Below are 26,887 nucleotides of genomic sequence, written 5' to 3'. Positions count from 1 at the left end.
GGACAGGGATCTAGGCACTCCGTGCTGGCGAGCCCGGCGCTGTCTCCCAAAGCCCGTCAGTCACAGCATTGCCACGGCGACGGGCGACGGGCGCCCCGCCCCCGGTTGCCGTGGCGGCGCCTGCACCTGCGGAGGTCCCTAAAGCGGAAGTTGCCCGTTAAGGCTTAGTTCAGAAATCTCCGCGCAGCCAGGCTGCCTGGACGATGGTCCAACTTTCACCCATGGTTTTGGGGTTGAGCTGGGGCCTGGAGGAACAGAGGGTTGGCTCAGGGGGCCTCCGAAACCGGATCCACACCCTGAATGAATAGATTCCTTCACAAAGCCCGCGCCTAACAGCTGCAGGAGCAGCGGAGGGCGCAGGGAGTGGTGGGGCTTATTTGCAGATGACAGATTCATTGAGACACAGCGACCTGCCAAGGTTGCCTGGCAAAGAGGCTAGGCCAGTCCAGTCCAGTGGTCGCGGGGCTGGTGTGGGCCACCGGAAGCTCCCCTCTCACCTTCTGGGTCCACCTGCCAGGATCCTCAGGAGACCATGATTTGCACGGCGTGATAAGCAGGGCTCAGAGGATGGAGCTGAATTTCAGGGGATGCCACCTGGGGGCTGAGCCACACAGGTGACTTTGCACAGGTGCTGGGGGCAACAGGTGGAGGGAGACTGCCCTGTGGAACCAAGATGGCAGGGGAATTGTCTGAGACTGTGTGGAAGAGTGGGTGGTGCAATGATGGGCTGGCGTAGGGCGGCGGTAGTGGGGCTGATGCCCAGGTGGTGAGTGTTGGTGACATTCACCTGTAAGAGGGAGAGCTACAGGGCAGGGATGAGGTGATGTAGAGAAAGAGAGCAGGATTTAGGGAGAGAAGAGGTGACTTCTGAGTCTAACAATTCTTTGGAGTTGGGGGTGACCAGAGTCTGCAGGCCCAGCTAGAGGCCAGGGCCTGGTGGCTCCTCGAGGGGCCGTGATCACCTCCCTGCGCGTCAGCCTTCCCCCACGCAGGACTGAGGCTGGGACAGCACAGCAGATAAGCATTCACTCCACTGTCATTGCAGCAGCCCCATCCCCTCCGCCCCCAGGGTCAATAGCCTTGGAGCCCACGCCATCTTTCCGATGAGGCCCGCAGCACTGTCCTCTCCAGGGCACACAGCCCCGGAAGAGGAGAGGCCCATCCTGGTGAAGCTGGAGGATTCTGAGGAGGAGGAGGAGGCCACCCCATGGGACCCTGGCCCAGAGGCTGCGTGCTGGTGTTTCTCGCACTTCCGCTACGAGGCAGCAGCAGGGCCCCGAGAGGCCCTGGCCCAGCTCCGGAAGCTGTGCCGCCAGTGGCTGCGGCCGGAGGCGCACTCCAAGGAGCAGATGCTGGAGCTGCTGGTGCTGGAGCAGTTCCTGTGCGCGCTGCCCCCCAAGATCCAGGCCCGAGTGCGAGTGCAGCGTCCAGGCAGCCCTGAGGAGGCTGTGGCCCTGGTTGAGAGGCTGCGCCAGGAGCCAGGACCCTGGAGATGGGTGAGTCTGTTGCCCTGAACAGAGGTCAGAGGTCAGGGTTAACTGGGGAGTGCCATGCTCAGCTAGACACTTGTCCCGCGCGGACTGGAAGTGGTCACCTGCGGCGGGCCCTATACAAGGGTCATGGACACAGGGAGGGATGCAAGACAGGTGTCAACACAGGACACCCCCTGCGCACTCCCCAGGGGATGGGTTCCCTGAAGGATCTAGTCAGTCCATACCTTGAAGCCTGCATTGGGGTCCAGCCCCAACTCCCTGCCTGGCCACCTAATGAGAGGGGGCACCTCCCCAGGTCACAGTCCAGGTGCAGGGACAGGAGGTGCTATCAGAGAAGGTGGAGCCCTTCGACTTCCAGTCCCTCCTGCACACCACACCTCAGACTACAGAACGTGGGCCTGAGACAACCCTGGGTGTCACGCAGAGGTCACTACCGAGCCTTCAGGTGGAAAAGGAGCCCGAGGTCACAGAGGACCCAGGTGAGGACAGACAAGGTAGGCAGGGCCCAAGGCCCACTTGGATGGACCTGGGAGCTTAGCCAGGACATCCTGAAGCCCCCGGGGCCCGTCACTAATGGATAGGCCACCCCAAGCACGGCCCCGCCCTCTCAGCCAACAGCTGTCCCGCCCCTCGAAGCCAAGTCTATCAGTTGTTCCCAGGCTCTCCCCTGGCGGGAGACAAGCTGCTGGGGCTTCCACCTGTGGGAGGTATGCGGGGTTCCCTCCACAAGGCGACCCATTGAGGGACGTCAGCTGGTCACTGGGGAGGCCACAGCAGCCTGGGGGTATGGTGGGTGCAGATGAGGGAGCACCCCAAAGTGCTGGGGCCTGACCCTCCCAGGCAGGTGGCACAGCTGAGCACCCACTGCCCCACTCCTGTGCAGTCCCTTGTGCAAAGCCCCTCTCCCACCCTCAGTCTGTATGCCCAGCTCTCATGCAGGCGTGCGGGTCACAGACCTGAGCCACCCCCGGCCACAGCTCCTCCAAGCTGGGCCCTGGAGCTGCCCTGCAACCAGCTCTCACCCCACCTGGATCCCAGTACCTGGCTACCACTGGGGAGAGTCGTGGGGTGGGAACCTTGGGACACCTAAGCCCATCCTTCCTCTCCAGAGTTTCTGGATCCTGAGGCTCCCGTCAACCCCCAGGTGGCTGCTTCCACTCTCCTGCCTGAGGCCCAGGTGAGCCCCAGGCCAGGAGCCTCGTGTGGGGAGGTATGTAGGTCCCTCCCTGGGCCTCGCAGGGCAAGACGAGCAGTGACCCCTGGTTTCAGGACTGTGGGATGTCGCTGGACCAGGCCGCTGCCCCCAGCAGGACTGGGCCTGCAGGTCCCTCCCAGAGGGAGCACCCTGGGACTCTGTGGAAAGAGGAAGCTGGGGGCATCCCCTCCCCAGGTGAGTAAGAGGGGCTCGGTGGGGCGGGCCCTCTGCGTGGGCAGAAACCCATCTGCCTATCCCATTCCTAGCCCTGCTCCCCCACGCCCCGGACCATCCCTCGCAGCACCAACAGTCAGCATCCCCTAGCCTCAAAGCCCCGCTATCCACTCACCTCACGCCCCTCCACCCAGCTGCTCCCCCTACCTCAGTGACACCTCCAAGACCTGAGCCTGTTCCCCAAACCCACACCTCCCAGCTCTGGCATCCCGAGGCCAGACTCGAGTGTCGGCATAGGGAAGGTCAGGAATGGCAAGGAGGACAGGTCAGCAGACAGGACGGGCGGACAGGAGGGGCCTGGACAGTGGGGATCAGACAGCACAGCGGGAGTCAAACCAATCACCCAGGTCCTGGTCTCCTCCTGTTTCCGTGACCCTGCCTTCCCGTGCTATCAGACCTGCTCCTTCCCATGTTCTCAGAGACCTGCTCCTTCCCGTGTTCTCAGAGACCTGCTTCCTTCCCGTTCTCACAGACCTGCTTCCTTCCCGTGTTCTCACAGACCTTGCTCTGAACTTTGGTGTGGGACTTACGTAATGTTCTGAGACACACCTGTCTAACACTCCCCATCACACAGAAGCTTGCCTGGATTAAGAATTCATTTTATTAATGCTCTCATATATTGTTGGTGAGCCTCATGCACTTGAAAAGCACATTCAATCGTGGACACTGGCTGGAATGGCTTCTTTGATTTCCTTCTCATTATTTCGTTCTGACTCTAATGTTCTTACCTTCTCACTCTGATCTTCATCCCTTTCTTTGTATTCAGTCATCCAGAGAAGTTCTTCAATTATATCTTCCAGACCCTCTGTGGAGAAGCTCGTATCTGCTAGCATAGTTTTAATTTCCAGGAGTGTTTCATTCCCTGAACATTCATTTTTATAGCCACTTCCTCTAGTCCTTATAGTTACAATATCTTTCCTTATTTCTCCGAGAATAGCAGTAACTTCTCCCAATATGGTCTCTGTTCCCTCCAAGTCGTCTGCTTATGTTTAAGCCATAGCTGGTATGGCTCAGTGAATAGTGCATCAGCCTGCGGACTGAAGGGTCCCAGGTTCGATTCAGGTCAAGGGCACATGCCAGGGTTGTGGGCTCGATCCCCAGTAAGGGGGTTGCAGGAGGCAGCTGATCAATGATTCTCTCTCATCATTTATGTTTCTATCTCTTTCTACCTTCCTCTCCGAAATCAATAAAAATAAAAAGACAGGGACCAACAATCTGGGAGCTCTGAGCAGGTGGGTGAGGGGCTGGGAAAGACATGGGGCATCACTCCCCAAGAAGACCCACATCTTGGGGGATATGAGCAGGGAGAGGGGGAGGTTAGGGGGGTCAGTGGGTGCCAGTGAAGGATCTGTAGGGTCCTCTGGCTGGACCGTTTGGGGCACCCAAGCCCTCCAAGGAGGCGCTTCCAGCCTTGTGTCGAATCCCAGGAGAAGCTGCTGCTCAGCACACAGTGTGACTTCACTTAACCCCTCCACTTCCTCGTTGGCCTCCTACCTCAACCCAGCCTTTTGCCAAGATGAGGAGACCCAGAATCCAAGCGACAACAGTGCCCACTGTCCGCACAGCCTTCTGTGCAGACAGAGCCTCGTGCTGGTCCGAGCCGTTGCCCTTCCCAGCTTCTGCTTCTAACACCGTCTTCCTTACCTGCATGGCACTCCCAACCCTGCACGGCCACATGTACCTGGTACCTCTGACTCCGCAACTTTTGGAATCTTCTTTGGGGTAAAACAGGTTGATTTTGTTTGTTTCCCCTGCTGACTCAGTGTTCACCTTCGCCAGTCTTTGCAGGCTGCTGCCCATCTGCTCTCCAGAGCAGGAAATGTCAGGGAGCTTCCTTTTCTCTTCATCTTTGGGGATTTTATGCCTGAAAAGAAAAACAAAAGGATTTCATTGTTGTCTTACTGTTGTTTCAGGATGGAGCAAATTTAAATCGTTTTCCACTCCTCCCCATTTGCTGTGTTATCAGTAAGGACCCTAAGTCCTTCTTTTTTCATAATGTCTGTTTCACAGATGCTGGTCCCTCTTTGAGGCTTTGGAAATAATTCCGTTTCCTTCCCAGACTGGTTCGTTAGCTCGGTTTGCCGGGCTGAGTCCTCCCACTAGTTGCACGGTTGACAGCTTTCCCTTCTGGGCTGTACGAGCTTGCTTGTCCCTGAACTAAGGATAGTCCTGGGTGAGGGGCTGCCACAGGGCCCATCAAAACCCTGCCATGAGGCTCATCTAGGCCCCAGGCCATTCAGGGCGCTCCCTCTGCAGCCCAGGTCTGTGGGTGGCCTGGGCTGACCACCCTCCCCCTCCCCCTCCCCTTTACCCTCAGCCCTGGCTTCAGAGTTCACTCTGCCAGCTGTGGGTCCTGGATCTCACCAGCTGGCCTTTCTTACTTGGGCGTTGCCCAAGGCATTTTTAAGTCATGTTCTGTGTGTTGGAGCCGAGAGCAGGATCTGGCACATGCCTGGCTGCTGTTTCGTTGCCATGCGGCTGACTGCCCCTCCACTGGGCCTGCCTCTCTCAGCTCACCACCCGTCTTTCCCTGGTGCACCGGCAGCACCGCCTTACAGCTCCACTCTCTCCTCAGGCTGCACCCCAGACAACCGCAGCTCCCACCTCCAAACACGGATCCCTCAGCCACCTGGGTCTCCCCACCAGGGCTCCTGGCTGCTCTCTGTGCACCTCCAGTGAACGTTTTTTGTGTAGCCAGCATTTTCATCACGAGAATATTCTGAGTAGCTCACGCATTAGAAAATTCAAAAGGCAGAGGGAGTCCTCAGTAAATGCCCCTCCTGCCGGTCACACAGCCCTGCTCCCCCGAAGCCAGCATTTCGTGTGTCCTTCCAGTGTGTACATACACGAGCAAACACCCTCAAATACACCCTGCTCCACCCCTGGCACCCCGAGCAGCCAGGGCCCCACTGTGCGCACACGACTGAGTCCATCTGGGCTCCTGCTAGTGTTGGGTTACTTTTCAGTGACGAACCGAGAAACCACGTACTTAGGTCACTGGCTTCCCGTTCATGTCCACTAGCAAAGCACACTGAGGCCTGGGTCTGTGTGAGGGTGTGGAAAGCTCTAAGCACAGAAGGGACTACGCGTATTTTGTGGGGTTTAATGTTAGTCAAGTTTCCTTTCCTGTTGGCATCCTTTGCCCACATGGATCGGGTTGTTGGTCTTTCTTGTCGGTTTCGTAGAATTCTTACATTAATCCGACCTTGGCCTCTGCAGAGTTTCTGTTTCTCGTTCGTTTTTTTGACTCTTAAGTAACTTTAGCTGTGCACAGGTTATCTCCTTTTTTGTGATGTAGCTGCCTTTTGAGAACTTAGGGTTTTTCTGCCATTGAAGCCACTGCTACGTGGTCTCCGTGATCTGACTCGCTCCGGCTTCCTCTTCTCCAGCCCTGCTTCTCAGGGGCCTTTGCTCGCACCAGGTCGGTCGCCCAGCATCTACTACTGCGGAGCTCAGTGTGGCTGAAGGCCACTCCTGTTCTTCAGACACTTCTCCACTCCGCCCTGTCTGAGCTCATGCAGGCCCAGGGCTCCCTATGTTCAGGTTTCCATGGAGACTGGGCCCCGACTCCTGCACCCCACAGCCTGCATGTACTCACTGTCCCTCAGAGGCCAGGGAGCATGGAGCAAGGCCAGTCAGACCCACCGACCTGGAAAGCTGGCCTGGCTTCTCAGTCTTCCTCCTCATGCAAGATCTGTCCCCTTGCCGCTCCCCGGGGAAGCTGCAGATACAGTCCCTGCCCTGGCCCTCTGTCTGCCTCCCTGGTCAGTCAGGAGCCCCCAGCTCACACTGTGTACCCAGGGCTAGGATGCTCCGGGCACAGTGGGCTCTGTCACGGAGTGGATCCCCTTGTGCAATACAGGGTTTGCACACCAGATGGACAGCGGCTCCGCTGGCCTGGGTACCGCGAGCCCCCACGGCCACATCCCCTGTGACCGCAGAGTGGCCGGCCTCCCGGGCCAACGCCAGTCACCCTCCCAACAAGGTGGCTTCTTGCGTTTGCACATGCTCCCGGGAGATGAGCAGGAGCGCACAGACAAGGATCCCCACCAGGGCACGGGCCACATCATGGCTACTGCCCACTGGCCAGACCCCAGGGGTCAGAGCCGGGGCCGAGGCTGTCCCAACAAGGGCGGCGGGACAGTGCGAGGTGGCCAATGTGACGTGTGTAGGAAGGTGTTCAGCCAGCGCAGCAACCTGCTGCGGCACCAGAAGATACACACGGGAGAGCGGCCGTTTGTGTGCGGCGAGTGTGGCCGCGGCTTCAGCCGCAGCTCGCACCTGCTGCGCCACCAGATAACGCACGCGGAGGAGCGGCCGTTCACCTGCAGCGACTGCGGCCGGGGCTTTGTGCGCAGCGCGCCTGGAGGAGCACAGGCGCATGCACACGGGTGAGCAGCCCTTCCACTGCGGCGAGTGTGGCCAGAGCTTCCGGCAGCGCTCCAACCTGCTGCAGCACAGGCGCATCCACGGAGACCCTCCCTGCGACCCTCCCGGCCGGGGCGCCAGGCCCCCCACGCCGCCCGGTGCGCCCGAGCCCCCAGGCCCCTTCCCGTGCAGTGAATGCCGTGAGAGCTTCGCGCGGCGCACGGTGCTGCTGGAGCACCAGGCCGTGCACACCGGAGACAAGTCCTTCGGCTGCGCGGAGTGCGGGGAGCGCTTCGGCCGGCGCTCGGTGCTGCTGCAGCATCGGAGAGTGCACAGCGGCGAGCGGCCCTTCGCCTGCCCCGAGTGCAGCCAGAGCTTCCGGCAGCGGTCCAACCTCACGCAGCACCAGCGCATCCACACGGGCGAGCGGCCCTTTGCCTGCGCCGAGTGCGGCAAGGCCTTCCGCCAGCGGCCCACACTCACGCAGCACCTGCGGGTCCACACGGGGGAGAAGCCCTTCGCCTGCCCCGACTGCGGCCAACGCTTCAGCCAGCGGCTCAAGCTCACGCGCCACCAGCGGACGCACACGGGCGAGAAGCCCTACGCCTGCGACGAATGCGGCCAGAGCTTCTCGCAGGCGTCCCGGCTCACGGAGCACCAGCGCACCCACACTGGCGAGCGGCCCTTCGCCTGCCCCGAGTGCGGCCAGAGCTTCCGGCAGCGCGCCAACCTCACGCAGCACCAGCGTATCCACACGGGCGAGCGGCCCTTCGCCTGCCCCGAGTGCGGCAAGGCCTTCCGCCAGCGGCCCACGCTCACGCAGCACCTGCGCACCCACCGGCGCGACAAGCCCTTCTCCTGCCCCGAGTGCGGCCGGCGCTTCAGCCAGAGCACCAAGCTCATCCAGCACCAGCGCGTCCACAGCGCAGAGTAGCCAGCACTCCCTGAGCCCGTGCCCACCTCGGCCCTCTGTGCCCACGTGGGGAGGGGACGACACACCTACCTCACAGGGTGGTGAGGCCTCCATCGCACAGGTGCAAGCGGGCGGCCAGGACGGGCGCGTAGATGCTCAATAAACAGTAGAAGGAACCTGGGTCTGGGTCTCCACACACACAATGCCACCCACTGCGCGGGCCCCTCTCCAACAACACACACCCACCTTTCCGCCGCAACCTCGCGGTCCCTGAGCGCCGTGACCCCCTGAAGAGGTGCTCCTAGCAGCAGCTGCACGGCTGTGGGTGCCTCCTCTATGGCTCCAGTGCGGTTTGCCCAAGATGCCTTCCACACACACACCCGCTGCCCGAGCCAGGTGCCGGAGGACCCGGATGGCCTAGTTCTCCCCCATCGGAGGCAGGAGACGTAGCAAGCCAGTGCCCAGCAGCCCAGATAGAGTCTGGCATGTGTTTGTCAAACCTTAAACCTGGGAAGACGTCCCTGAAGTGAGAAAGCTGGATGATGTTATCTGGAAACACACATTCCTGCGGGACTTTCCCCCATGCCCCTATGGGAACAGGGGTCAGTGGCAGGCCCCAGCCAGTTCCCATCCCCTGGGCTGCACTTCCGCCCTCACTCCTCTCCCGTCCTGTTCTGTCCCCCCCTCAAGCTCTGGAAGCTCTGGCCCCAGCTTCCCTTGGTGCTTGTGCATGTGCCAAGCGCGGGCTGCCTCCCAGAGACTGCAGGCGCCTCCACAGGCAAACCACCTGTGCCCTCTGCCACTTGGTGGCCATAGGGTGACAAAAAGCCCACTGCACCACTTGCAATCCAGCCGCTGCCTCAGTTCGGCCATCCCCTCCCGCCCTCCTGGTCCAGCCCCCATGGCCTCCTTCACCCAGGATTTTTTGTGCGGTTGAGTCTAAGCCACGGTGTTAGAAACCACACTAGTCCAGCTTTGGCCAGTCCAGCGTCACCTCTCCGAGAAACCTACACCCTATGCCCAGAGGGGCCTCAGCAACTGGCCAGGCTGGCCAAAAGGAACCACCCCTGAGACTTGGGCTGGAAAAAGATGGCCATCCACCTCACGAGGAGGCCAAAACGACAAGAGCGGAGCTGCTAACAAGAACGGAGAGGAGCCAAAACCGGTTTGGCTCAGTGGATAGAGCGTCAGCCTGCGGACTGAAAGGTCTCAGGTTCGATTCCGGTCAAGGGCATGTACCTCGGTTGCGGGCACATCCCCAGTAGGGGGTGTGCAAGAGGCAGCTGGTCGATGTTTCTCTCTCATCTATGTTTCTAGCTCTCTATCCCTCTTCCTTCCTCTCTGTAAAAAATCAATAAAATATATTAAAAAAAAAAAAAAAAAGAACGGAGAGGAAGGGCCAGAGGGAAAGGGCTGAGTCTGGAGGCGCCCCGACTCCCAGGACCAGTCCTGTCTGCAGCCTGAGAACGCCGGCGTGTACCCCAGCACATCGCCAGCAATCAGCTCTCCTGGGGCTCAAGAGAGGATGCTGGGATGAGAGGCTGGGCGGCCAGGGGGCTGCAGGGCGCATGTGGGTCGGCGGCATTGAGGACGGGAGCCCAGAGGGAGGAGCAGTTGCAGAAATACAGCCGGCTCCAGTGCGATTTGCCCAAGATGCCTTCCCCGCTGGGGTCAGTCCACGGGGCCCGGGCGCCAAGGGTACCGGCACTCACGGGGCAGAGCCTCCGCGGAGGCCGGCGGCAACTCGCTGGGTTGAGGAAGGGTACGGGGTGGACGCCGGTCCGTCCCAGGAGGAGGGCGTCAGGGCCACTGCGCAGAGCTGAGAACCGCACGACTGGGACCAGGGGGGCTGCGACTCCCGCAAAACGGAATCCCCGCTAGAGCTGCCCACCCCGTCCTGCCCTCGCGACCTACCTGCTCACCGGCCGGAAGGTTCCCGCGATGACGCCGGAAATGGCAGAACCACTCACGCCGCTGCCTCCCGCCCTCCGGAGCATGCGGAGCTGTGATTGGGGGAGAAGCTGGGCCCGCCCACCACGCCCGTGGCGGCGCCGCGGGAACCCCGGACCCACGCCGAGGCGGCCCCGCCCCCAAGTCCCCCCGCATTACACTTCACCGTGCTGACCGTTCTCTGCTACAATACATGTTTAGTTACTTTAGCTCAACTAGAATCTCCGCGAGCGGGTGGTTGGGGTTTGCGATGGGACATGAGGGTGCCCCACCCCGTACCCTCCGGACAACACCCCTGGCCTCACCCCAGGCCCCGGCCCCGGCATCACCAGGCCCCTGTCTGTGACCTCCGGGACTAGGGCCTCACTTGACCATCCCCTACCGCGGTCTGCAGTAGGGCCAGTGGGAATGGCCGGACCGCGAGCGAAGCGGACTGCCCCACTTAAAGATGGCGGCGACACCGTCCCCTGCCAGGACCCGCGAACGTTCCCGGAAGTGACCGAGGGACGCCCCCACGAGCGGAAATACTCGAGCCCAGCCGAAGGAACCCGAACTCAGCCCCGTCGCTGACCAACGCTGGGCGGGGACTGCGGCGGCTGCGCAGGCGCACAGCGCAGGCCGGGCGGGAAGAGCCGAAGCGCGGACTGGAGGCGGAAATATCCGAAGTGCTGGGCGCCCGAGGCCGTTGCGGACCTCCGCGCCGAAGCCGCTGCAGCCGCGGAAGCCGGCCTCCTCCAGGACACGGCCGCCGCCACTGCGGTCGCCACCGCCTCCTTTCACCTCGAGCCGCATCCTCTTCACGGAGGGAGCGAGGGAGCGGACAGGCGGTGCGGCCCAGGGAGCCCGCGTCCGCAGCTGGGCCTGAGAGACCAGAGCGGGCGAGGGGGCGGAGGGAGCGGCCGGTGGGGGCGGGGCGAGCGGGCCGAGGACAGCCGAGTCGATCCGAGTACCGCCGAGCGAGGCCGAGGCGCCGGGCCAGGCCGGAGCCGGACTACGGGAGCCGACGCGGGCCGCGCTGTGGGCGCGGAGCGGCGCGGCAGGCCGGACGGGCCGCGGCAGCAGCGGAGGAGGCCGCGTCGGCCGGTCCGAGTGGCGGAGGCGGCGCGGGCAGCGGCGGGGGGCCGGGTGGCCGGGGTCCCGGGCCCCGCGGCGGCGGCGGCGGCAGCAGCAGGATGATCAAGCTGTTCTCGCTGAAGCAGCAGAAGAAGGAGGAGGAGTCGGCGGGCGGCACCAAGGGCAGCAGCAAGAAAGCGTCGGCGGCGCAGCTGCGGATCCAGAAGGGTAGGGGTCGGGAGGTGGGGTGGGGTCGGAAGTCCGGGACTGGGGTGGGGCGACGAGGGAGTCAGGAGTGGGGTACTGCGCTCGCCGGGGGTCGGGGGTGTCCGAGATTGGGAGGCCGTGGATGGAACGGGTCGGAGGTCAGGGCCTGGGCTTTGCGGTGATGGAGGATCAGAGGTGGGGTGATGCAGTCGCTGGGGTTTTAGAGGTTGGGGGCACTGGATGGGGCATTTAGGATATTCAGAAAGCCAGGCGTTTGGTATTGGGGACTGAGCTGGAGGTCAGGCGGGAACCTGGATGGCAGGCAGGGCAGATGGGGAGAGTAGCGGGCAGGATTTCGTGTGTTATGCTGGGGTCCCTGGGACGTGAGAGTCCGATGGGGCGGAGGAGGTTTCAGGGCTCGGGATTTGTGTGGTCTGAGTTTGGGTGACAGGTGGAGGAGGAAGGGATAGTGGGTACCACGGAGAAGCAGAAAAGAGTGGTGGAGGGTGGGAGACTGGGGACTCACGGGTTTGGGGTGACAGGATGGATGGTTGGGACCCGAGATTGGTGAAGGGATGATTTAGGGTATGAGGGGCAGGGTCCTTGGGTTTGGGTGGACAGGTGGGGACTAGCAGAGTCCACTAGATAATGGGTCATGACTGTGGATCCTAGTGTTTGAGGTAGTCAGAGGCTTTGGGGGAAACACTTGGGAGTGGGGGCTGCTAGGAGCTGGGTTGGCGGGCCTAGCTGTTGAGTAAAGGGATTTGGGGCTGTGGGGTAGAAGGCTTGGATTATCCTGCCGCAGATGCTAGGCCACAGGCACCATTGAATTTGCATGTTTGGGGTGTGCTGTGGATCCAGAAGATCCTGCCAGGAGACTGGGGAGGGGAAAGCGGGGAGAGGGTTGGGGGTGTGAGGCACAGCCCAGGACACAGCCCCAGGGTCCGGGAGGAGACCGTGGGGCCTGCTGAGCACCCTCCTCTCTCCTCCCCTTATTCCCTTCTCTGCTGTACAAACCCAGACATAAACGAACTGAACTTGCCCAAGACCTGTGACATCAGCTTTTCAGACCCCGACGACCTCCTCAACTTCAAGCTGGTGATCTGTCCTGATGAGGTGAGGACACACCCCGAGGGACACCCAGGCCCTGGCTGGGCCATCGCCCCATCTTGAGGAGGGAGACCTGGTTCCCCTGTCAGGCCCCTCGGGATGGCGCTCCAAGGCCTTCCTCTTCTCTCCCCTCGCAGGGCTTCTACAAGAGCGGGAAGTTTGTGTTCAGTTTTAAGGTGAGTCTCGGGTGGGCAGCGGTGGCTCCCTGGGCAGAGGAGGCAACGGCTGAGGCCCAGCCAGACACTGCTGGGCCCCTGTCCACCTCCCCTCTTTTCCCGGAGCCAGGTGGGCCAGGGTTACCCGCATGACCCCCCCAAGGTGAAGTGTGAGACGATGGTCTATCATCCCAACATTGACCTCGAGGGCAACGTCTGCCTCAACATCCTCAGGTAGAAGGCCTGGCCCGCCCCTGCTCTCCCTAGCCCTGCCTGCCAGGCCCCTTCACGGCCTTGCACTGACCCAGTGTCCATGCCTTTCCTCCCCCCGTGGTCTGTCCCTGTGTCTCTTCATTTCTGTTTTCTTCCTTGTGGCTTGACCTTGACTTTCTCCTCCCGGACCCTGGGGCTGTGTCCTGGGCTGTGCCTCACATCCCCAACCCTCTCCCCGCTTTCCCCTCCCCAGTCTCCTGGCAGGATCTTCTGGATCCACAGCACACCCACCCCAAACATGCAAATTCATGACCTGTGCTGCTCTGCGTGCGCCCTCCCCCCAACCTCATAGCCACACTGTCCTGTGCCCTGGGCCTGGCCTGGCCAGTCCTCGAAGGGCCTGTGGCAGCCACCCACCCACCGGCCCCTGAATCTCATGCTCTCTGCCCACAGAGAGGACTGGAAGCCAGTCCTTACGATAAACTCCATAATTTATGGCCTGCAGTATCTCTTCTTGGTGAGTAGGGGTGGTGGGTAGGGCTTGGAGAGGTTGGCCCCTCTACCCCAAAGGCCTGTTGACCCCACTCCACCCCACTCATACTGGCCACAGGAGCCCAACCCCGAAGACCCACTCAACAAGGAAGCTGCTGAGGTCCTGCAGAACAACCGACGACTGTTTGAGCAGAACGTGCAGCGCTCCATGCGAGGTGGCTACATCGGCTCCACCTACTTTGAGCGCTGCCTGAAATAGGGTCGGCGCACACCCACCCCTGCCAGGGCTACCAGCCCCGGCGTCCCCTGCAAATATTTATTGGGGGCCACAGGTGGGGGGATCGGGGCCGCAGGTGGGGTAATTACATGCCCTAGCCTTGCCTCCCCTTCCTGTCACCGGCTCCTAGTTATTTTTTTTTTAACCACCACGTGATTAAGGTCGGAGCTGCCTCCTCCCGACCCGCTCAGCGATGGGAAATGAATTGGCTTGTCTAGCCCCCCGCTGGGTGCCGTACAGCCTCCCACTCTGGGCTCTGGGGTGGGTGGCCAAGGGGACTGGGTGGCTGGGGGCCCACCACCCCATTCCTCCACCACTGGAGGTCCCACCAGGCTATTAAAGGGGAATGTTACTGCATGGCCTCCGCCTCTTCCTTCTGTGGGACGGGAGGGGCAGGCGATGTCCACCTTGGCTCCTGGGGGCTGAGTGGGGCGATTCCACTCCGTGGTGAGAAGGGGGCGGGACCCAGCTACCAGTGGCTGACTGGCTGGTAAGCCAGCGACGGGAAAGTCCGCACCATCTCCACCCCCGCCCCAATGCCTTGGGTAGGCTAGGGGAGGACCCTGCCTGCTGCTGCCCGGTGCCTGAGAGCCATAAACATAAGGGAGGAGTCCGAGTCCCTTGAGTTAACTAACCCTCCGGTGCGTGGTGTGGCGGGACGTAGGACTGCGGGTCCCGCACTCCGGGCGTGGCTCCACTAGGGCGAACCTGTGCACACCCTCCGGACAGTCGCGGGGAAATGGGGACTAGTGCGCATGCGCCTGGGCGCCGGCCAGCCGCAAAGCGCGTGCGTGTTTTTGCCGCCTCTCCGCCTTCCGGGAGTGGGTGGGGTCTGCGACGTCAGGTCGTTTAATCCGGAAACGGCGGCGGCCACAGGCGACTGAACCGAGGGGTTGTCGTTGGTGGGCGCTCCCGGGATTCGAGCGAGAGGCTCGTAACCCGGAAGCGGAAGCGGGTTCCCGTCCCAGCTCCGGTGAGTGGCCCCTACCAGGCCTCGGGTCTCGGGTGGGCGCGTGGGGGCCAGGTACGAGGGGCCTCGCCCTTCCCGGGACCCTGGCCTCACTGTCGAGGCGCCCGTCGCCGCTTTGTTCGCGGTGCACAGGGCCCCACCCCCGCGTTGGTGTACAGAGGCCCCCGGCGCCCCCAGGTTTACTCTCCGCACCCGGTTTCCTTAGCGTTCAGGGTCCCCCGATCGGAATGCCGTCCGTACACTGTCAGCTTGGCACTCGGGGCCTCCACGTATTTTGCTCTCCCGTGAGGACCCCCCACTACTGCCATGGCCCTAGCGTCCAGGGGACCCCCAGCCGTCCACCTCCAGTCTCCCTCAGGGACAGCCGGCGTCACCCCCGCTGCAGGGCTCCGCGGCCTTCAGCGTCCGGGTCGCTGATGGAGAGGGGCTGGCGCGGGCGCGCTGTGATCGTCCTCCGCCGGCCGTCCCCTCTGCCCCTGGGGGACCCCCATACTTCGGCCGCGCGCTTTTGGCTTTCTAGTCACGCCTCCTCTCCGTTCCCCCTCCTGTCTGGCCCCTCCATCCATGCTGCCTGTGCCACTTCTCTGGGCCGCATGCCGCCGCAGCTAGGCTTCCCACCTGCCCCAGGCCCAGGCAGGGGCGGGCCCCGCCGCCATGGACCTGTTGTTTGGGCGCCGAAAAACGCCAGAGGAGTTGCTGCGACAGAACCAGCGGGCGCTGAACCGCGCCATGCGGGAGCTGGACCGTGAGCGGCAGAAGCTAGAGACCCAGGAGAAGAAAATCATCGCAGACATCAAGAAGATGGCCAAGCAGGGCCAGATGGTGAGCTCAGGGGGCAGAGGCTGGGACGCAGGGCGAGCGCTCAAGCGCTGCTGAGGGCGGCCAGCAGCCGGACAGGACTCCACAGGCAGGTGCTGCCTGGCCAAGGGAGGGAAGAGTGAGCGGGCTCCCGATTCTGGAGGCCAGTAAGGCTGCCTCCTTGGAGGTGATATCGGAGGCAAACCCTGAGGAATGAAGATGAAGAGAAGGTGTCATCCAGGCAGCCAATGTCAGACGAGAAGTGACGGTGCTCCGGGGAAGGGTTGATGGCAGGAGACACAGCCTGGACACTGACCTGCAGGCTGGACCCTGCCTGCCTGAGCGAGTGAGCAGAGCCTGTGGTGGCTGAGGCATTGAGGCCTGACAGCTGGAGTGAGGTGGAATATGGGCAAGGCCAGGAAGGGGTTTGGGGCGTCAACAGCTGAGCTTGGAGTAAGTTGAGGGTCAGGCCTGTGGTGTGGTGGAAGGGCAGCAGATTCTTGGCCACAAAAACTGGGGATGGGTGTTGTTAAGGGGAACCTCAGACACAGGGTCAGAAGAGAGGAGCCGTGCAGTGGCTGGTGGGAGCACTGGGTTTAGCCACACAGAGGTCTTGGTTCTCCACAGAACCCCCTTCACCGTGGCTCCCTGCCACCTTTGTCCCCTCAGGACGCTGTGCGCATCATGGCCAAGGACCTGGTGCGCACACGGCGTTACGTGCGCAAGTTTGTGCTGATGCGGGCCAACATCCAGGCTGTGTCCCTCAAGATCCAGACACTCAAGTCCAACAACTCGATGGCGCAAGCCATGAAGGGCGTCACCAAGGCCATGGGCACCATGAACAGACAGGTGGGTCTCCCCGGCCCCCTCCCAGCCCCCTCGCTGCCCCACACTGCAGGACCACGCTCACCCTCCCCTCATTGCAGCTGAAGCTGCCCCAGATCCAGAAGATCATGATGGAGTTTGAGAGGCAGGCAGAGATCATGGACATGAAGGAGGAGATGATGAACGATGCCATCGATGATGCCATGGGCGACGAGGAGGACGAAGAGGAGAGGTTTGCGGACCCCAGGTGGGAGGGGGCAGTGGAGGCCTGGCCCTCACAGGGGACTGACCCCGACTTTTCCTCCCCCAGCGATGCTGTGGTGTCCCAGGTCCTAGATGAGCTGGGACTGAGCCTGACAGATGAACTATCCAGTGAGTGCTTCCAGCCTTGGGCCCTGACCCCACCCCACCCCCCTCTGGGCATTGCTGCTCACAGGGCTCCAACCCCCTCTCCCTGCAGACCTCCCCTCCACCGGAGGCTCCCTCAGTGTGGCTGCTGGTGGGAAGAAAGCAGAGGCCGCGGCCTCCGCCCTGGTGGATGCGGATGCAGACCTGGAGGAACGGCTCAAGAACCTGCGGAGGGACTGAGTCCTCCGGGACCCCAGGGGCATTCTCATTGTACCCTTTCTGCAATAAAAGCGATTGGACACTAGTCCCTAGACCTGTGTGACCGGCCTTGGGCAGGAGTCACTCAGGGCTGGTCAGTATGGCTGCCCAAGTGTCAGATGAGTTGGGGGTGGGCTGGGAGGACAAGAATGGACTGACCCCTTCCATCCAGGCTTCCAGTACCTCAGCCTCCACACTATCCCCCCCAGATGGGTGGCTCCTGGGAGGAGCAGAGGCCTGTCTGCCAGGTGTATATAGGGCCAACTCAGCTTGGCCAACAAGAGTCAACCCAAGCTCACAGGGCTCAGGGATGCTCTTCCCACTCTGGACATCCAAACATCTGGGAACAATGGCCCCATCCTACTCAGCCCACCAGAGCTTGTGAGGGATAGATGTTGGCAGAGATCAGGCCCAGGAAAACTGCCCCCACCAATCAAGACACAAGGAACTTGTGAAGTTTTTATTAAATCCACAGAAGTAAAAACCTTATTGTGAGGGGCCGGGGAATGGGGCTACCAAGGAGTGGGAGCCAGACCACCAGAAGGGAAGGGCAGGGCTGACAGGACACACCCAGCTGATGGCTCAGGGGCCATCCCCAGGGCCACTAGACAGCTCCTGGGCGCTCAGGCCGGCACCAGGCAGGCTCAGCGGTGGGGGCTCCACCAGCACAGCAGAGAACTTGGTGTCACCAAAGGCCTCGTTCATCCGAGTCTCAAAGAAGCGCTGCAGGCCGATGATGGACTGCACGTCCGCCTTGTCCTGGGCACAGAGTCAGAGGTGGGTTCCCCCTCTCCCCCAGCTCACACACAACACTCACTCAGCCCCAGCCTCAGCCTTTCCACAGACTCACCTCTGTCAGCTTGTTGAACTGCTTGAACATTCGGCCCACATCCTGGGCAAACTCTTGAGGGGAGCTGTAGGGGGGCGACAACTTCTCCTGGAGGCGGGCGCGGATCAGGGTCAGGTCCAATGTGCCACCAGGCTGATCCTACAGGCAGAGGCCACAGGCTGACAGTGAGGCCCGGCAGCCCCATGCCCCAGCCACCCCACCCCAGGTCCCAGGACTCACCACAGAAAAGCTGGAGTCGGTAGCCAGCTGGTGCAGGGGCCGGCAGGGCTCGTGGCAGAAAAGGGCCAGCAGGACACGCTCGCACTTCTGTGGACAGTCGGGCAGGATGCATCAGAGCACAGTTGCAGACGGGGGCATGCAGCTGCTGAGCAGCCAAGGGAACGGCCCCCCCTCACCTGCTGGTTGGCTGGCGAGAGCTTGGCCACCACGCCACTGCTGTCCCCGCCATCCAGGCTCAGGCTGCCATCCTCCTCCTTCAGGTCGGGCAGCACGTGGCAGAGTGAGCAGCTCCACTCCTCCCCGGGCACGTCCTGCAGGGCCGGCAGGTGGCAGTCCAGGTGGAAGCAAAACTCGCACTGGTTGCACATGACCAGGTCGCCTGGCTTCTGACAGACGCGGCAGATGGTGGCGCTGTCATCCAGGGCACCGGGGCCGCCAGCTGGGGCTGAGGTGCCCTCGGGAGCCACCACCTCCAGGCCAGAGCTGGTGCTGCCACTGGGGGAGACCAGGCGGGGGCCCTCCACGCCAGGGCCCTCCCCCAGAGCCATCAGCACCGGCTTAGTCTCAGGGCCCTCGCTGGCAGGCGGGGCACCGATGGCAGCCTCTGTCTCTTCCTCCTGGAAGGAGATGCTGGGTTCAGCAGGGTGCAGGCCTCAGCAGAGGGCGTTTATTTACCAGCCCCGGCCAACTGGGGACAGACTCACCTTGACAATGGCCATGCCAGGCAGGGGCTGGGCACCAGGGGTGCCGGGAGCAGTCCCCGGCTGCCCAGCAGCAGCTGCAGCCCCGCGCTCAATGACGATCAGGTTGTAGTCCTCGGTGGTGCTGCCTGGGAAGACCTTGAAGACTGGTGGCTGGCTGTCAGCTGTGAGGTCAAGGTCCAGGCGCTCGAGGCTCACCCGGGGCACCTTGCGCATGAGGCCACTCACTTCGCCCTCACCTGAGCGGGACCTGTGGGTGGCAGCTTGGTGTGAACACCCCTATCTCTATGCCCGCCAGCTCCAAAGGACAGCCACACTCACCGTTTCATGCCGGACACGTGAGGCTCTGCACTCATGTAAGGGTCATCTGCTCAGGAGACAGGGGAGATGGTGGGTGGGTGGGTGGGTGGAGCTGGTGCACTGGAGCTCTCCCACCTACCACAGACCAGACCTACTCACCTGATGCAAAGCCATAGCCTTCCTGCACGTCCATGGGCTGCAACAAAGCAGATCAAACTTCAGTGGGCAGGTGTCCCAGAGGACCACACACCCCTCCCTACCTTCTCCCCAGGGCCCCTTCTCCTGCTCACCTGGCTGCCGCCAGCGCCCTGCTTGCTGCTCAAGGGTCCTGGAGCCCGGGGCGGGGCCATGGGCGCAGGGCCCGTGGAGTTGGTGCCAGGACGCTCCGCCACGATCTTGCCTGCAGGAAGGAGACACACGTGAGGTCCAGTTCCTGGAGGGATGGCAAGGGCAGCAAGAGGAAGACAAGGACCCACCGAAGGCCTCGGCGCTCTTGGTCCAGGCGTTGAGGTCCCACTGGAACTTCATCTCGCCGTGGGGCTCCACGGGGTCCACGATCATCTTGAGAGCCCGGTGCAGCTGGAAGTAGATCTGAGGGTGGGGCGGCACGTGAGCTCCCGGCCGTGCGGTGCCTGAGGTCACCCCACAGGCACCCAGCACACACCAGCTTCTTGGAGAGCAGGAGGGCCGTGTTGTTGTCACTCTCCAGAGCCCACGAGGCGAAGCGCAGGATGTGCTCCTGGTGCTTCTGGATCTTGGTCATGGTCCAGTGCTGCCGCTCCAGGCGCTCCTGCTGCCCCTCCGTCACCTTCTGCACACCCGGGGGGAGGGGAGTGTCAGGAGGAAAGAAGGCCAGGATTCTCCCCATGCAAGGATGGCGCCAGCGGGGGTGCTTGTCCCCGGGACCCGCCCCCACAGGGATACCTGGGCATCATTGACCAGCACGCGGCCCCGCTTGTTCAGCTCCTTCATGATCTGCAGAATGGCCATCTTAACATCCACCTGCACACGTTTCTGCACGTCGGACACTTGGCGAATCCTGGGGGGAGGGTGGCCAGGTCAGGTCTGGTCAGGCAGATGCTCCCTGGGGCGCCCCATGGCCCTGGCGTCCACTTACGAGCTGCGAACCTCCTTGGTGTTCTTCTGCAGCGTGGCGTGCTTGTCCCCGAGGCGCTTCACCAGCGAGGCCAGGAGCTTGCGCTGGTTCCTCACGGCATCCTCCAGGAACTGGTATCTGAGGGCGGACAGAGGTGGGCCTGGGCGCTAAGCACAGGAACAGGCAGGGCCCCCACCCCATCGCGGGACTCACTGGTGGTCCTTGTGGGCGTTGAGCTGGCAGTCCCGGCAGGTGAGGGTGTCACAGCTCTCACAGAACAGGACGAGCGGCTCGTGCTTGTGCACGGTGCAGTACACTGTGCGTTCCCCATCTCGGGTCTTGGCTGGCCCTGGGGAACAGGGACATAAGGACCACACATCCTCAGCTCCTCCAGCCCCGGGGACCTTGCTCCCTGCCGGTCCTGCAACCCTGGTTGTCTCTGGTGAAGCCCAGAGGCCCTGCAGCAGTGGCCAGGGAAGAGCACAGACCACGGAGGCCAAATCTTTGCTCTCAAAATCCTCTGCCCCAACCCCCCACACAGGTCAGTCCCACTTCCAACTTCTCCAGGAGAAGCAGTGTGAGAATGATGGACACTGGAGAGCTACCCTGCCTCCAACGCCCCTCCCCTTTCTCCTCCACTCAGCTGGCTCTGTCCAGCAAGGGAGGACACTCTGGAGGCTGAGGCACCCCAGCGAAGAATACCTGCTTTCAGGCACACACAGGAGTCAGAGCATTCCCTCTGCTCCTGCAAGCACAAGCCCACAAGGGGCCTTGCCTGCCTCTGGCACTGGGAGGGGGGTTGTCAGACCAGATATAGGCCCCCTTCCTGTGAGGGGGGGGTCCCCACCCAACAAGAGGACACCCTCCTGTCCCCCCAGAGCCTGTCCCCATTAGGAAGCTGCTGGGGCATGTTCCTTTCCTCCCCAAATCCACAAACATCCCAATTACACCAACCCCACCCGACAGACCAACCAGGCCTTGGCTCCTGCAGGACTGCCTCCTCCTACACCCTGACCTTGGCCTAAATCCTAGGATCCCCAGACCTCTACCCTCCACCCTTCCCTCCTGGGTCACCAGCTCCACAGCTGCCACCTCCATCCTCCTCTCCCCACCAGTAAGTACCGTCCTGGGCTGGAGCGCAAAGGGAACTACCAAAGCGCCACTTGTGGGGAGACTCAGGAGGGAAGCCCAGATGAACTTACAGACAAAACACTCCAGGACTCGCAGAGGTTACGGCCTGAGGCTCCCGGCTGGTGAGGTGCTGGCACCAACCACAGGCCTCTCCCAGAGTCCTGAGACAGGTGCCAGGCAACCCCAGGTTGAGGAAGCCCCTCTTCCCAAGCCCTCACTCATCTCAGTGTCTGCACCTGCCAATCCCTCCACCGCTGGCTCTTTCCCTCCCTGGGGCTTTCCTGCCAGGCACTTGCCTGAATCCCCTGCAGGCCACTGACCCACTGAGGTCCCCTCGGGCCTTTCCCCTCCCACCTGGACCAGGGAAGCCTGCATACCCGAGCCCCAGCGCCCCAGTTCTGCCCTGGCCTTTCCAGGACTGCCTCCTAGAGAAGCTGCAGGGCACACCACCTGCGACCACGTCATCAGCGAGTGACAGCAGGACCTCCCCTGCCCACTGCCCTCTGCCCCTGCGTACCGGTGGAGCGCACAGTGTGGTCCTTGGTGTACTTGACCCGCTGGTGCGCCTCCACGCAAGTCTCACACAGGGGCTCGGAGCACTCCACGCAGTAGCTGGTGGCCGGGGCGTTATCCTCGCAGCTGGTGCAGCACTGCTGGGCGAAGGCGGAGTCAGGGAACCACCACCAGAAAGGATCCCAGTTGCACCGCGAGAAACTTGAGGTGCGTGAGGCGGGGTGGGCCGTTCACAGCAGGCCCAGAGCCCCAATGCAGGGACAGTGCAGCCTGGAACGGGCAACCGCGTCCCTGAGCCGGTGCCCTCCCCATGGCGGAGGCCTCCAGAGGTTCTAGGGCAGGACCAACCTGATTGGCGTCCTGGGAGTCAGTGGGGGCCTTGCTGCCACTGTCACGCATAAAATAGTTCTCCACAATGTCTTTGGAGAAGCACTGCTGCTTGCACACAGGACAGTCCACGACTGCTGAGAGGAGGGACCAACGAAGCCATTGCAGGATCGCAGCCAGGAAACAATCCCATCCCCCCGCCGGCCCCCAACCTCGGCCCCACGATGGGCCGGCCCCTCCCCTCCCGCAGCAGGAGCAAAAACCTCTCATCAAATGGAAAACAGAGACACCCCCTCCCCCGCCCCCCCCATCGCAGCGCACGGCCGAGAGACCCCTGCTCACACCCAATCCGACCCGGCGCTTCCCGGTCACCCCGGTCACCATCCCTGTCCTCTCGCCGAGGCGACCCCCCACCAACGCCACGCTGAGAACGAACCCTTTTACTACCACAAACCCCCCATCTGCGCGCAAGCTAAGCCTAAGGTGGGGGAGGGGACAGACGGGACTCACCGGCTCCGTCGCCCGCCGCCCCGGCGTCCCCGGAGCTGTTGGCGGCGGACGGCGCCGGGGGCCCGAGGCAGGCGCTGCAGGCCGAGTGCAGACAGGGCAGCAGGCGCGGCTCCCTCTCGGGCCGCAGGCGCTCCCGGCACACGCCGCAGTGCTCCAGCAGCTCCAGCGCCTCGCCGCCGCCCCCCGCGGGCGACGACGCCGAAGCCGAGGCGGAGGCCGAGCCCGAGGCCGCAGCGGGGGCCGCAGTCGAAGCCGCGGCCGCGGCGGGGGCGCGCTTATCGCCGGCCGCCGAGCCCTCGCTCGGGCCCGGGCTGCTCGAGGCGGCTGTCGCCGCTGCCGCCGAGGCCGCTGCCGCCGAGGCCGCCATTCACACGCCGCCGGGGTCGCCCAGGAGGGGAGGAGGGGCTCGGGCCCGCCGCGCAGGCGCACACAACGCTCGCCACCAACGGTTGGGTCGGCGCCGCCGCCGCCGCGAGGCCGACGCTGCCGAGCGCCGCCTGGGACGTCGCCCGCTGCGCGCGGGGCGCTGCCGAGGCCTGGTCGGCCGCTGCCTGCTCGCGTTGCGCCGCCGCCGTCCGCGTCTCCTCCTCAATGGCCGACGAGACCCCGGACGCGCGCCACGCGACCAGCCGCTCGCCGCGCGCCCCCTCGGAGAAAGAGCCGAGGCTGGGGGGCGGGACAGAAATAACTGGCGCCGCCGCCGCCGCGCACGCGCACTGGTGGGCTCGCGGCCGGGGGCGGTACCCAGGCGGAGGACTGAGAACCAGGACGCGAGTGCGCACGCGCCTGAGCGGGGTCCGCCCACTGCCTCCTACACCGCCTGGCAAGGCCCCGGAGGAAGGGGCGGGGCACAGGTGACGTCGTCCCTGCCTGGGGGCGGGGCGCGCGCCCCATATTTAAAGTGCATTCCCCGCCCCTGCGCCGCTCAACCCGCCGCAGTTCTGCTCGATCCTGTCGGCAGTCCCCGCCTCCACTCCAATCCCCGCCCCTTCGGCGGCTGAGAGACGTCACCGGCTTCGCCAGACGGGGCGGGGCCGAGACTTGGAGGGGAGGCGGGCCAGGGAGCGAGGCGGAGGGTCTCCGTCCCAGAAGGCAGTGCTGTCCAGAGCCCCAGGCTGTTTCCCATTTTTATTACTTTTTAGAAATATGTTTTTTTGCTGCTTTAAGGGAGAGGGAGCGATAGAAACATCCATGATGAGGAGAGAAAAAAGGAAACACCAGTGATGAGAGGGAATCATGGGTCCGCTGCCTCCTGCACGCCCCGCACAGGATGGAGCCCGCACCCCGACGTGTGTCCTGACCGGGAATCCAGCCGTGACGTCCGGGCTCGTAGGTCGACTCTCAACCACGGAGCCACACCGGCCGGGCCCTACATTTTAATCTTTTTGTTGATTTAACGTCAAACACACGGAAACCGGCCCCAGCCCGACGGTTCCCAAGAGGCTGCGTGGGAGCGGGTCTGCTCTGCTTCTCCGGGCGGGCAGACCGGCCCTCCGCGCGGGCCAAGCTCGCGGAAGGGGAGAGAGCTGGGGGAGAATGCCGGCCGAAGGGAGCCCCGGCCTTGGGTGGCTGCGGAGCGGCGGGGCCCGCAGGCCCAGCCCCAGAACCGCGGGCCCCGGGCGCAGCCCCTCGGGCGCCCGCACGAGGTGGCGGAGGCGTGTCTGGCGACCGGGCCGGGTGTGGCCTTTGTTCCCCGCGGGGCTGGGGGCGGCGGGCTTTGTGTGCGCGCCGGCCTTTGTTCCAGCCGGGCGCCGCCCCCTCCCTGCCCGCCGCAGGGCCCCGCCCCGCCGCCCGCCCGCTCCGCCGTCCCGTTCCCCCCGCCCCCCGCCCTGGCTCGACCTCTGCTTCCTTCTTGGGATTGCTGGGAGGAAAGTGGGTGCCTGGCACCGCACTGGGGGAGCTGGGCGCCCCACCGCGCACTGGGCCTCACAGTCACAGTGGGGCGGGGGGGCGGGTGCTCCAGGGACCAGGGCACCAGGGAGTCAAAATGAGTAGGTGATGGCCCTGACCGGTTTGGCTCAGTGGTTAGAGCGTTGGCCTGCGGACTGAAAGGTCCCAGGTTCGATTCCGGTCAAGGATCGATGTTTCTCTCTCATTGATGTTTCTAACTCTCCCTCTCCCTTCCTCTCTGTAAAAAAAAATCAATAAAAAATATTTTTTAGAAAAATGAGTAGGTGATGGTAAAGAGTGTGGGAGGGGCCCTGGCTGGTTTGGCTCAGTGGATAGCGCGTAGGCCTGTGGACTAAAGAGTCCCGGGTTCGATTCCCGTCAAGGGCACATGCCTGGGTTGCAGGCTCCATCCTCAGTGTTCAGTGCGGGGCATGCGGGAGGCAGCCGATCCATGATTCTCTCTCATCATTGATGTTTCTATCTCTCTCCCTCTCCCTTCCTCTCTGAAATCAATAAAAATATTAAAAAAAAAAAAAAACAACTGTGGGCCCTAACCGGTTTTGCTCAGTGGATAGAGCTTCTGCCTGCAGACTCAAGGGTCCTGGGTTTGATTCCTGTCAAGGGCATGTACCTTGGGGGTGTGTGGGAGGTAGCTGATCGATGTTTCTCTATCCCTCTCCTTTCCTCTCTGTAAAAAATCAATAATATATATATATATTTTTTTTTTTAAGTGTGGGAGGGGGCCCCGCTGCCCCCAACACCTGCAGGAGGGACAGTGCAAGCAGCAGGAAAGAGGGCAAAGGCCTGAGGCCTCAGGCCCTGGGGGAGCAGGGTGGGGAGGGTGTTGGGAGGCTCAGGGAGCAGGCTGCACCTGGGTCCCTGTTACATACCGGCCTTCACTAGCAACTGGTCCTATGGCTTCTCCTTTCTTTCTCTCTTTCGGGGCAGGGTGAACATGCACTAGGGTCTCCTGAGACTCCCCAAAACTCACAGTGGCTGCCTGCCCAGGAGCCCAGGTCTCTGGCCACCAGGGTGGCCCTGTGGTTTCAAATGCCTCCAACTAAACAGCCCCCCTTCCTCCCTGTGGCCCAAGACCTTTCCTTCCCAGCCCAGAGCCCCCACACCAGCAGAGTTCCCGCAGCAGGCCGAGGGCCCCTCACCGCCCCGGCTAGGCCCTCCCAGCCTCTTGCCTACGTGGGGCAACCAAGCCTGCTTGTGGCTCAAAGGTTGGGCAAGGACCCATCCACCAGGAGGTCAGGGTTCCATTCCCTGCCAGGGCACATTTCCGGCGAAATCCTTAGTGGGTCCGGGCAGTAGGCAGCTGATGAGTCGATGATTCTCTCTTATCATTGATGTTTCTCTCTCTCCCTCTCCATTCCGCTCTGAAATCAATAGATACAGCTGAAACCGGTTTGGCTCAGTGGATAGAGTGTCAGCCTGCGGACTCAGGGGTCCCAGGTTCGATTCCGGTCAAGGGCATGTACCTTGGTTGGGGGCACATCCCCACTAGGGGGTGCACATCCCCAGTAGGGGGTGTGCAAGAGGCAGCTGATCGATGTTTCTGACTCTATCCCTCTCTCTCCCTCTCTGTAAAAAATCAATAAAATATATTTTTTTAAAAAGTGAAATCAATAGATGCATTTTTAAAAAGCCTAGCCGAAGCCGGTGTTGCTCAGTGGATAGAGTGTCGGCCTGCGGACTGAACGGTCCCAGGTTCGATTCCAGTCAAGGGCATGTACCTTGGTTGCGGGCACATCCCCAGTAGGGGGTGTGCAGGAGGCAGCTGATTGATGTTTCTCTCTCATGGATGTTTCTAACTCTCTATCCCTCTCCCTTCCTCGCTGTAAAAATTCAATGATTTTTTTTTTTAAAGGAAAGAAAAATAAAAAGAAACAGTGGCAATCATTGACACCCAAAGAATCCCCCCTATCTGTGAGTCCTTAACGGTTCTCAGCCAGAAAAGCAAGCCCATCTGTCAGCACACGGAGCCACCTCCCGCCAGCCCCTCGCTCTGAGAATCCGGCACACATCCTGCCTCCCAGGGGAACTGTAGTCCAGAGGAACACATGGCAGCAGTTCTGGTTTAGCTAATGACACGCTAGGATTCGGAAAACATCCTTCCCCAACCTGTACTGAGATTCCTGAGCAGGCAGGGTTATCTACGTGGGCACGCTGAGGTGACTAGAGGGCAATGGTCCCAGGGTGGCCATCCGGGGAGGGGGCACATGAGTGGGCAGGGGACGCCCCCGAGTTAGGGTGTGGGAACCCTAATGAAAGTACGCCGGACGTTCAAGGCCAGTTTGAGTGGGGGTTGGGGGGGCCTGTCCTGGGTACACTGGATGTTCAAGGCCAAAGCCGAATTCACCCGTAGCTGGCGCAAAAGCAAGGACACAGCAGTCTTGCGGTTCCATAACCCACAGGCTGACGTCCCTCGTTAACAAGACGCCTCCTTTGTCTACGTTGGTACAAAGTCTGTTACTGACCAGCCAGT

General features: G+C 62.4%; 4 protein-coding genes across 8 annotated transcripts; 3 read left to right on the top strand and 1 right to left on the bottom strand.

Annotated features, from left to right (window-relative positions):
- The first annotated feature begins 368 nt into the window (after positions 1-368).
- MZF1 (myeloid zinc finger 1) lies at positions 369-8,371 on the top strand. Its single transcript, XM_054710286.1, is given in 7 exon segments — positions 369-614; positions 1,046-1,496; positions 1,789-1,987; positions 2,603-2,670; positions 2,763-2,883; positions 6,785-7,277; positions 7,279-8,371. Coding segments are annotated over 7 exon segments (2,325 nt in total). The 5' UTR covers positions 369-567; the 3' UTR covers positions 8,225-8,371.
- A 2,394-nt stretch (positions 8,372-10,765) lies between these two features.
- On the top strand, positions 10,766-14,017 carry UBE2M (ubiquitin conjugating enzyme E2 M). 2 transcript variants are annotated; one of them, XM_008161091.3, is made up of 6 exons: positions 10,779-11,434; positions 12,435-12,529; positions 12,661-12,699; positions 12,809-12,912; positions 13,345-13,408; positions 13,502-14,017. In XM_008161091.3, the coding sequence occupies exons 1-6, from the start codon at positions 11,326-11,328 to the stop codon at positions 13,640-13,642; spliced, it is 552 nt and encodes a 183-aa protein (XP_008159313.1). In that variant the 5' UTR covers positions 10,779-11,325; the 3' UTR covers positions 13,643-14,017. The 2 variants fall into 2 exon arrangements, with proteins under 2 accessions (XP_054566254.1, XP_008159313.1); XM_054710279.1 differs by lacking the exons at positions 13,345-13,408; positions 13,502-14,017 and adding an exon at positions 13,145-13,338 and having other exon boundaries at positions 10,766-11,434.
- A 482-nt stretch (positions 14,018-14,499) lies between these two features.
- Positions 14,500-16,905, top strand: CHMP2A (charged multivesicular body protein 2A). 3 transcript variants are annotated; one of them, XM_054710278.1, is made up of 6 exons: positions 14,500-14,633; positions 15,258-15,452; positions 16,098-16,277; positions 16,355-16,485; positions 16,564-16,625; positions 16,714-16,905. In XM_054710278.1, exons 2-6 carry the CDS (start codon positions 15,285-15,287, stop codon positions 16,839-16,841), a joined length of 669 nt encoding a protein of 222 aa, XP_054566253.1. In that variant the 5' UTR covers positions 14,500-14,633; positions 15,258-15,284; the 3' UTR covers positions 16,842-16,905. The 3 variants fall into 3 exon arrangements, with proteins under 3 accessions (XP_054566253.1, XP_027994189.1, XP_027994188.1); XM_028138388.2 differs by having other exon boundaries at positions 15,240-15,452; XM_028138387.2 differs by having other exon boundaries at positions 15,236-15,452.
- Positions 16,906-17,304: 399 nt separating this feature from the next.
- Positions 17,305-23,169, bottom strand: TRIM28 (tripartite motif containing 28). Of its 2 annotated transcripts, none has more exons than XM_054710210.1 (16): positions 22,507-23,169; positions 22,018-22,133; positions 21,674-21,806; positions 20,239-20,374; positions 20,047-20,163; positions 19,854-19,968; positions 19,594-19,740; positions 19,406-19,520; positions 19,220-19,329; positions 19,089-19,125; positions 18,951-18,996; positions 18,633-18,879; positions 18,105-18,545; positions 17,929-18,015; positions 17,710-17,847; positions 17,305-17,618 (listed from the first exon to the last, which is right to left on the bottom strand). In XM_054710210.1, exons 1-16 carry the CDS (start codon positions 22,871-22,873, stop codon positions 17,442-17,444), a joined length of 2,529 nt encoding a protein of 842 aa, XP_054566185.1. In that variant the 5' UTR covers positions 22,874-23,169; the 3' UTR covers positions 17,305-17,441. The 2 variants fall into 2 exon arrangements, with proteins under 2 accessions (XP_054566185.1, XP_054566186.1); XM_054710211.1 differs by having other exon boundaries at positions 22,018-22,130.
- Between the last annotated feature and the right edge of the window lie 3,718 nt (positions 23,170-26,887).

The sequence above is a fragment of the Eptesicus fuscus genome, chromosome 21 (genome assembly GCF_027574615.1).
Source record: "Eptesicus fuscus isolate TK198812 chromosome 21, DD_ASM_mEF_20220401, whole genome shotgun sequence".
NCBI lineage: Eukaryota > Metazoa > Chordata > Mammalia > Chiroptera > Vespertilionidae > Eptesicus > Eptesicus fuscus.
This window is presented reverse-complemented; position numbering and strand designations above follow the sequence as displayed.

Bases quoted from the DNA above. Each gene is read 5' to 3' on its own strand.
- UBE2M (XM_008161091.3), top strand. From the start codon at position 11,326: ATGATCAAGCTGTTCTCGCTGAAGCAGCAGAAGAAGGAGGAGGAGTCG. The intron at 11,435-12,434 runs GTAGGGGTCGGG...GTACAAACCCAG, and splicing joins GCAGCTGCGGATCCAGAAGG to ACATAAACGAACTGAACTTG. The intron at 12,700-12,808 runs GTGAGTCTCGGG...TCCCGGAGCCAG, and splicing joins AGTTTGTGTTCAGTTTTAAG to GTGGGCCAGGGTTACCCGCA.
- CHMP2A (XM_054710278.1), top strand. From the start codon at position 15,285: ATGGACCTGTTGTTTGGGCGCCGAAAAACGCCAGAGGAGTTGCTGCGA. The intron at 16,278-16,354 runs GTGGGTCTCCCC...CCCTCATTGCAG, and splicing joins TGGGCACCATGAACAGACAG to CTGAAGCTGCCCCAGATCCA. The intron at 16,626-16,713 runs GTGAGTGCTTCC...CTCTCCCTGCAG, and splicing joins CCTGACAGATGAACTATCCA to ACCTCCCCTCCACCGGAGGC.
- TRIM28 (XM_054710210.1), bottom strand. From the start codon at position 22,873: ATGGCGGCCTCGGCGGCAGCGGCCTCGGCGGCAGCGGCGACAGCCGCC. The intron at 19,969-20,046 runs GTAAGTGGACGC...CCCTCCCCCCAG, and splicing joins ACCAAGGAGGTTCGCAGCTC to GATTCGCCAAGTGTCCGACG. The intron at 19,521-19,593 runs GTGTGTGCTGGG...CCCCACCCTCAG, and splicing joins TCCTGCTCTCCAAGAAGCTG to ATCTACTTCCAGCTGCACCG.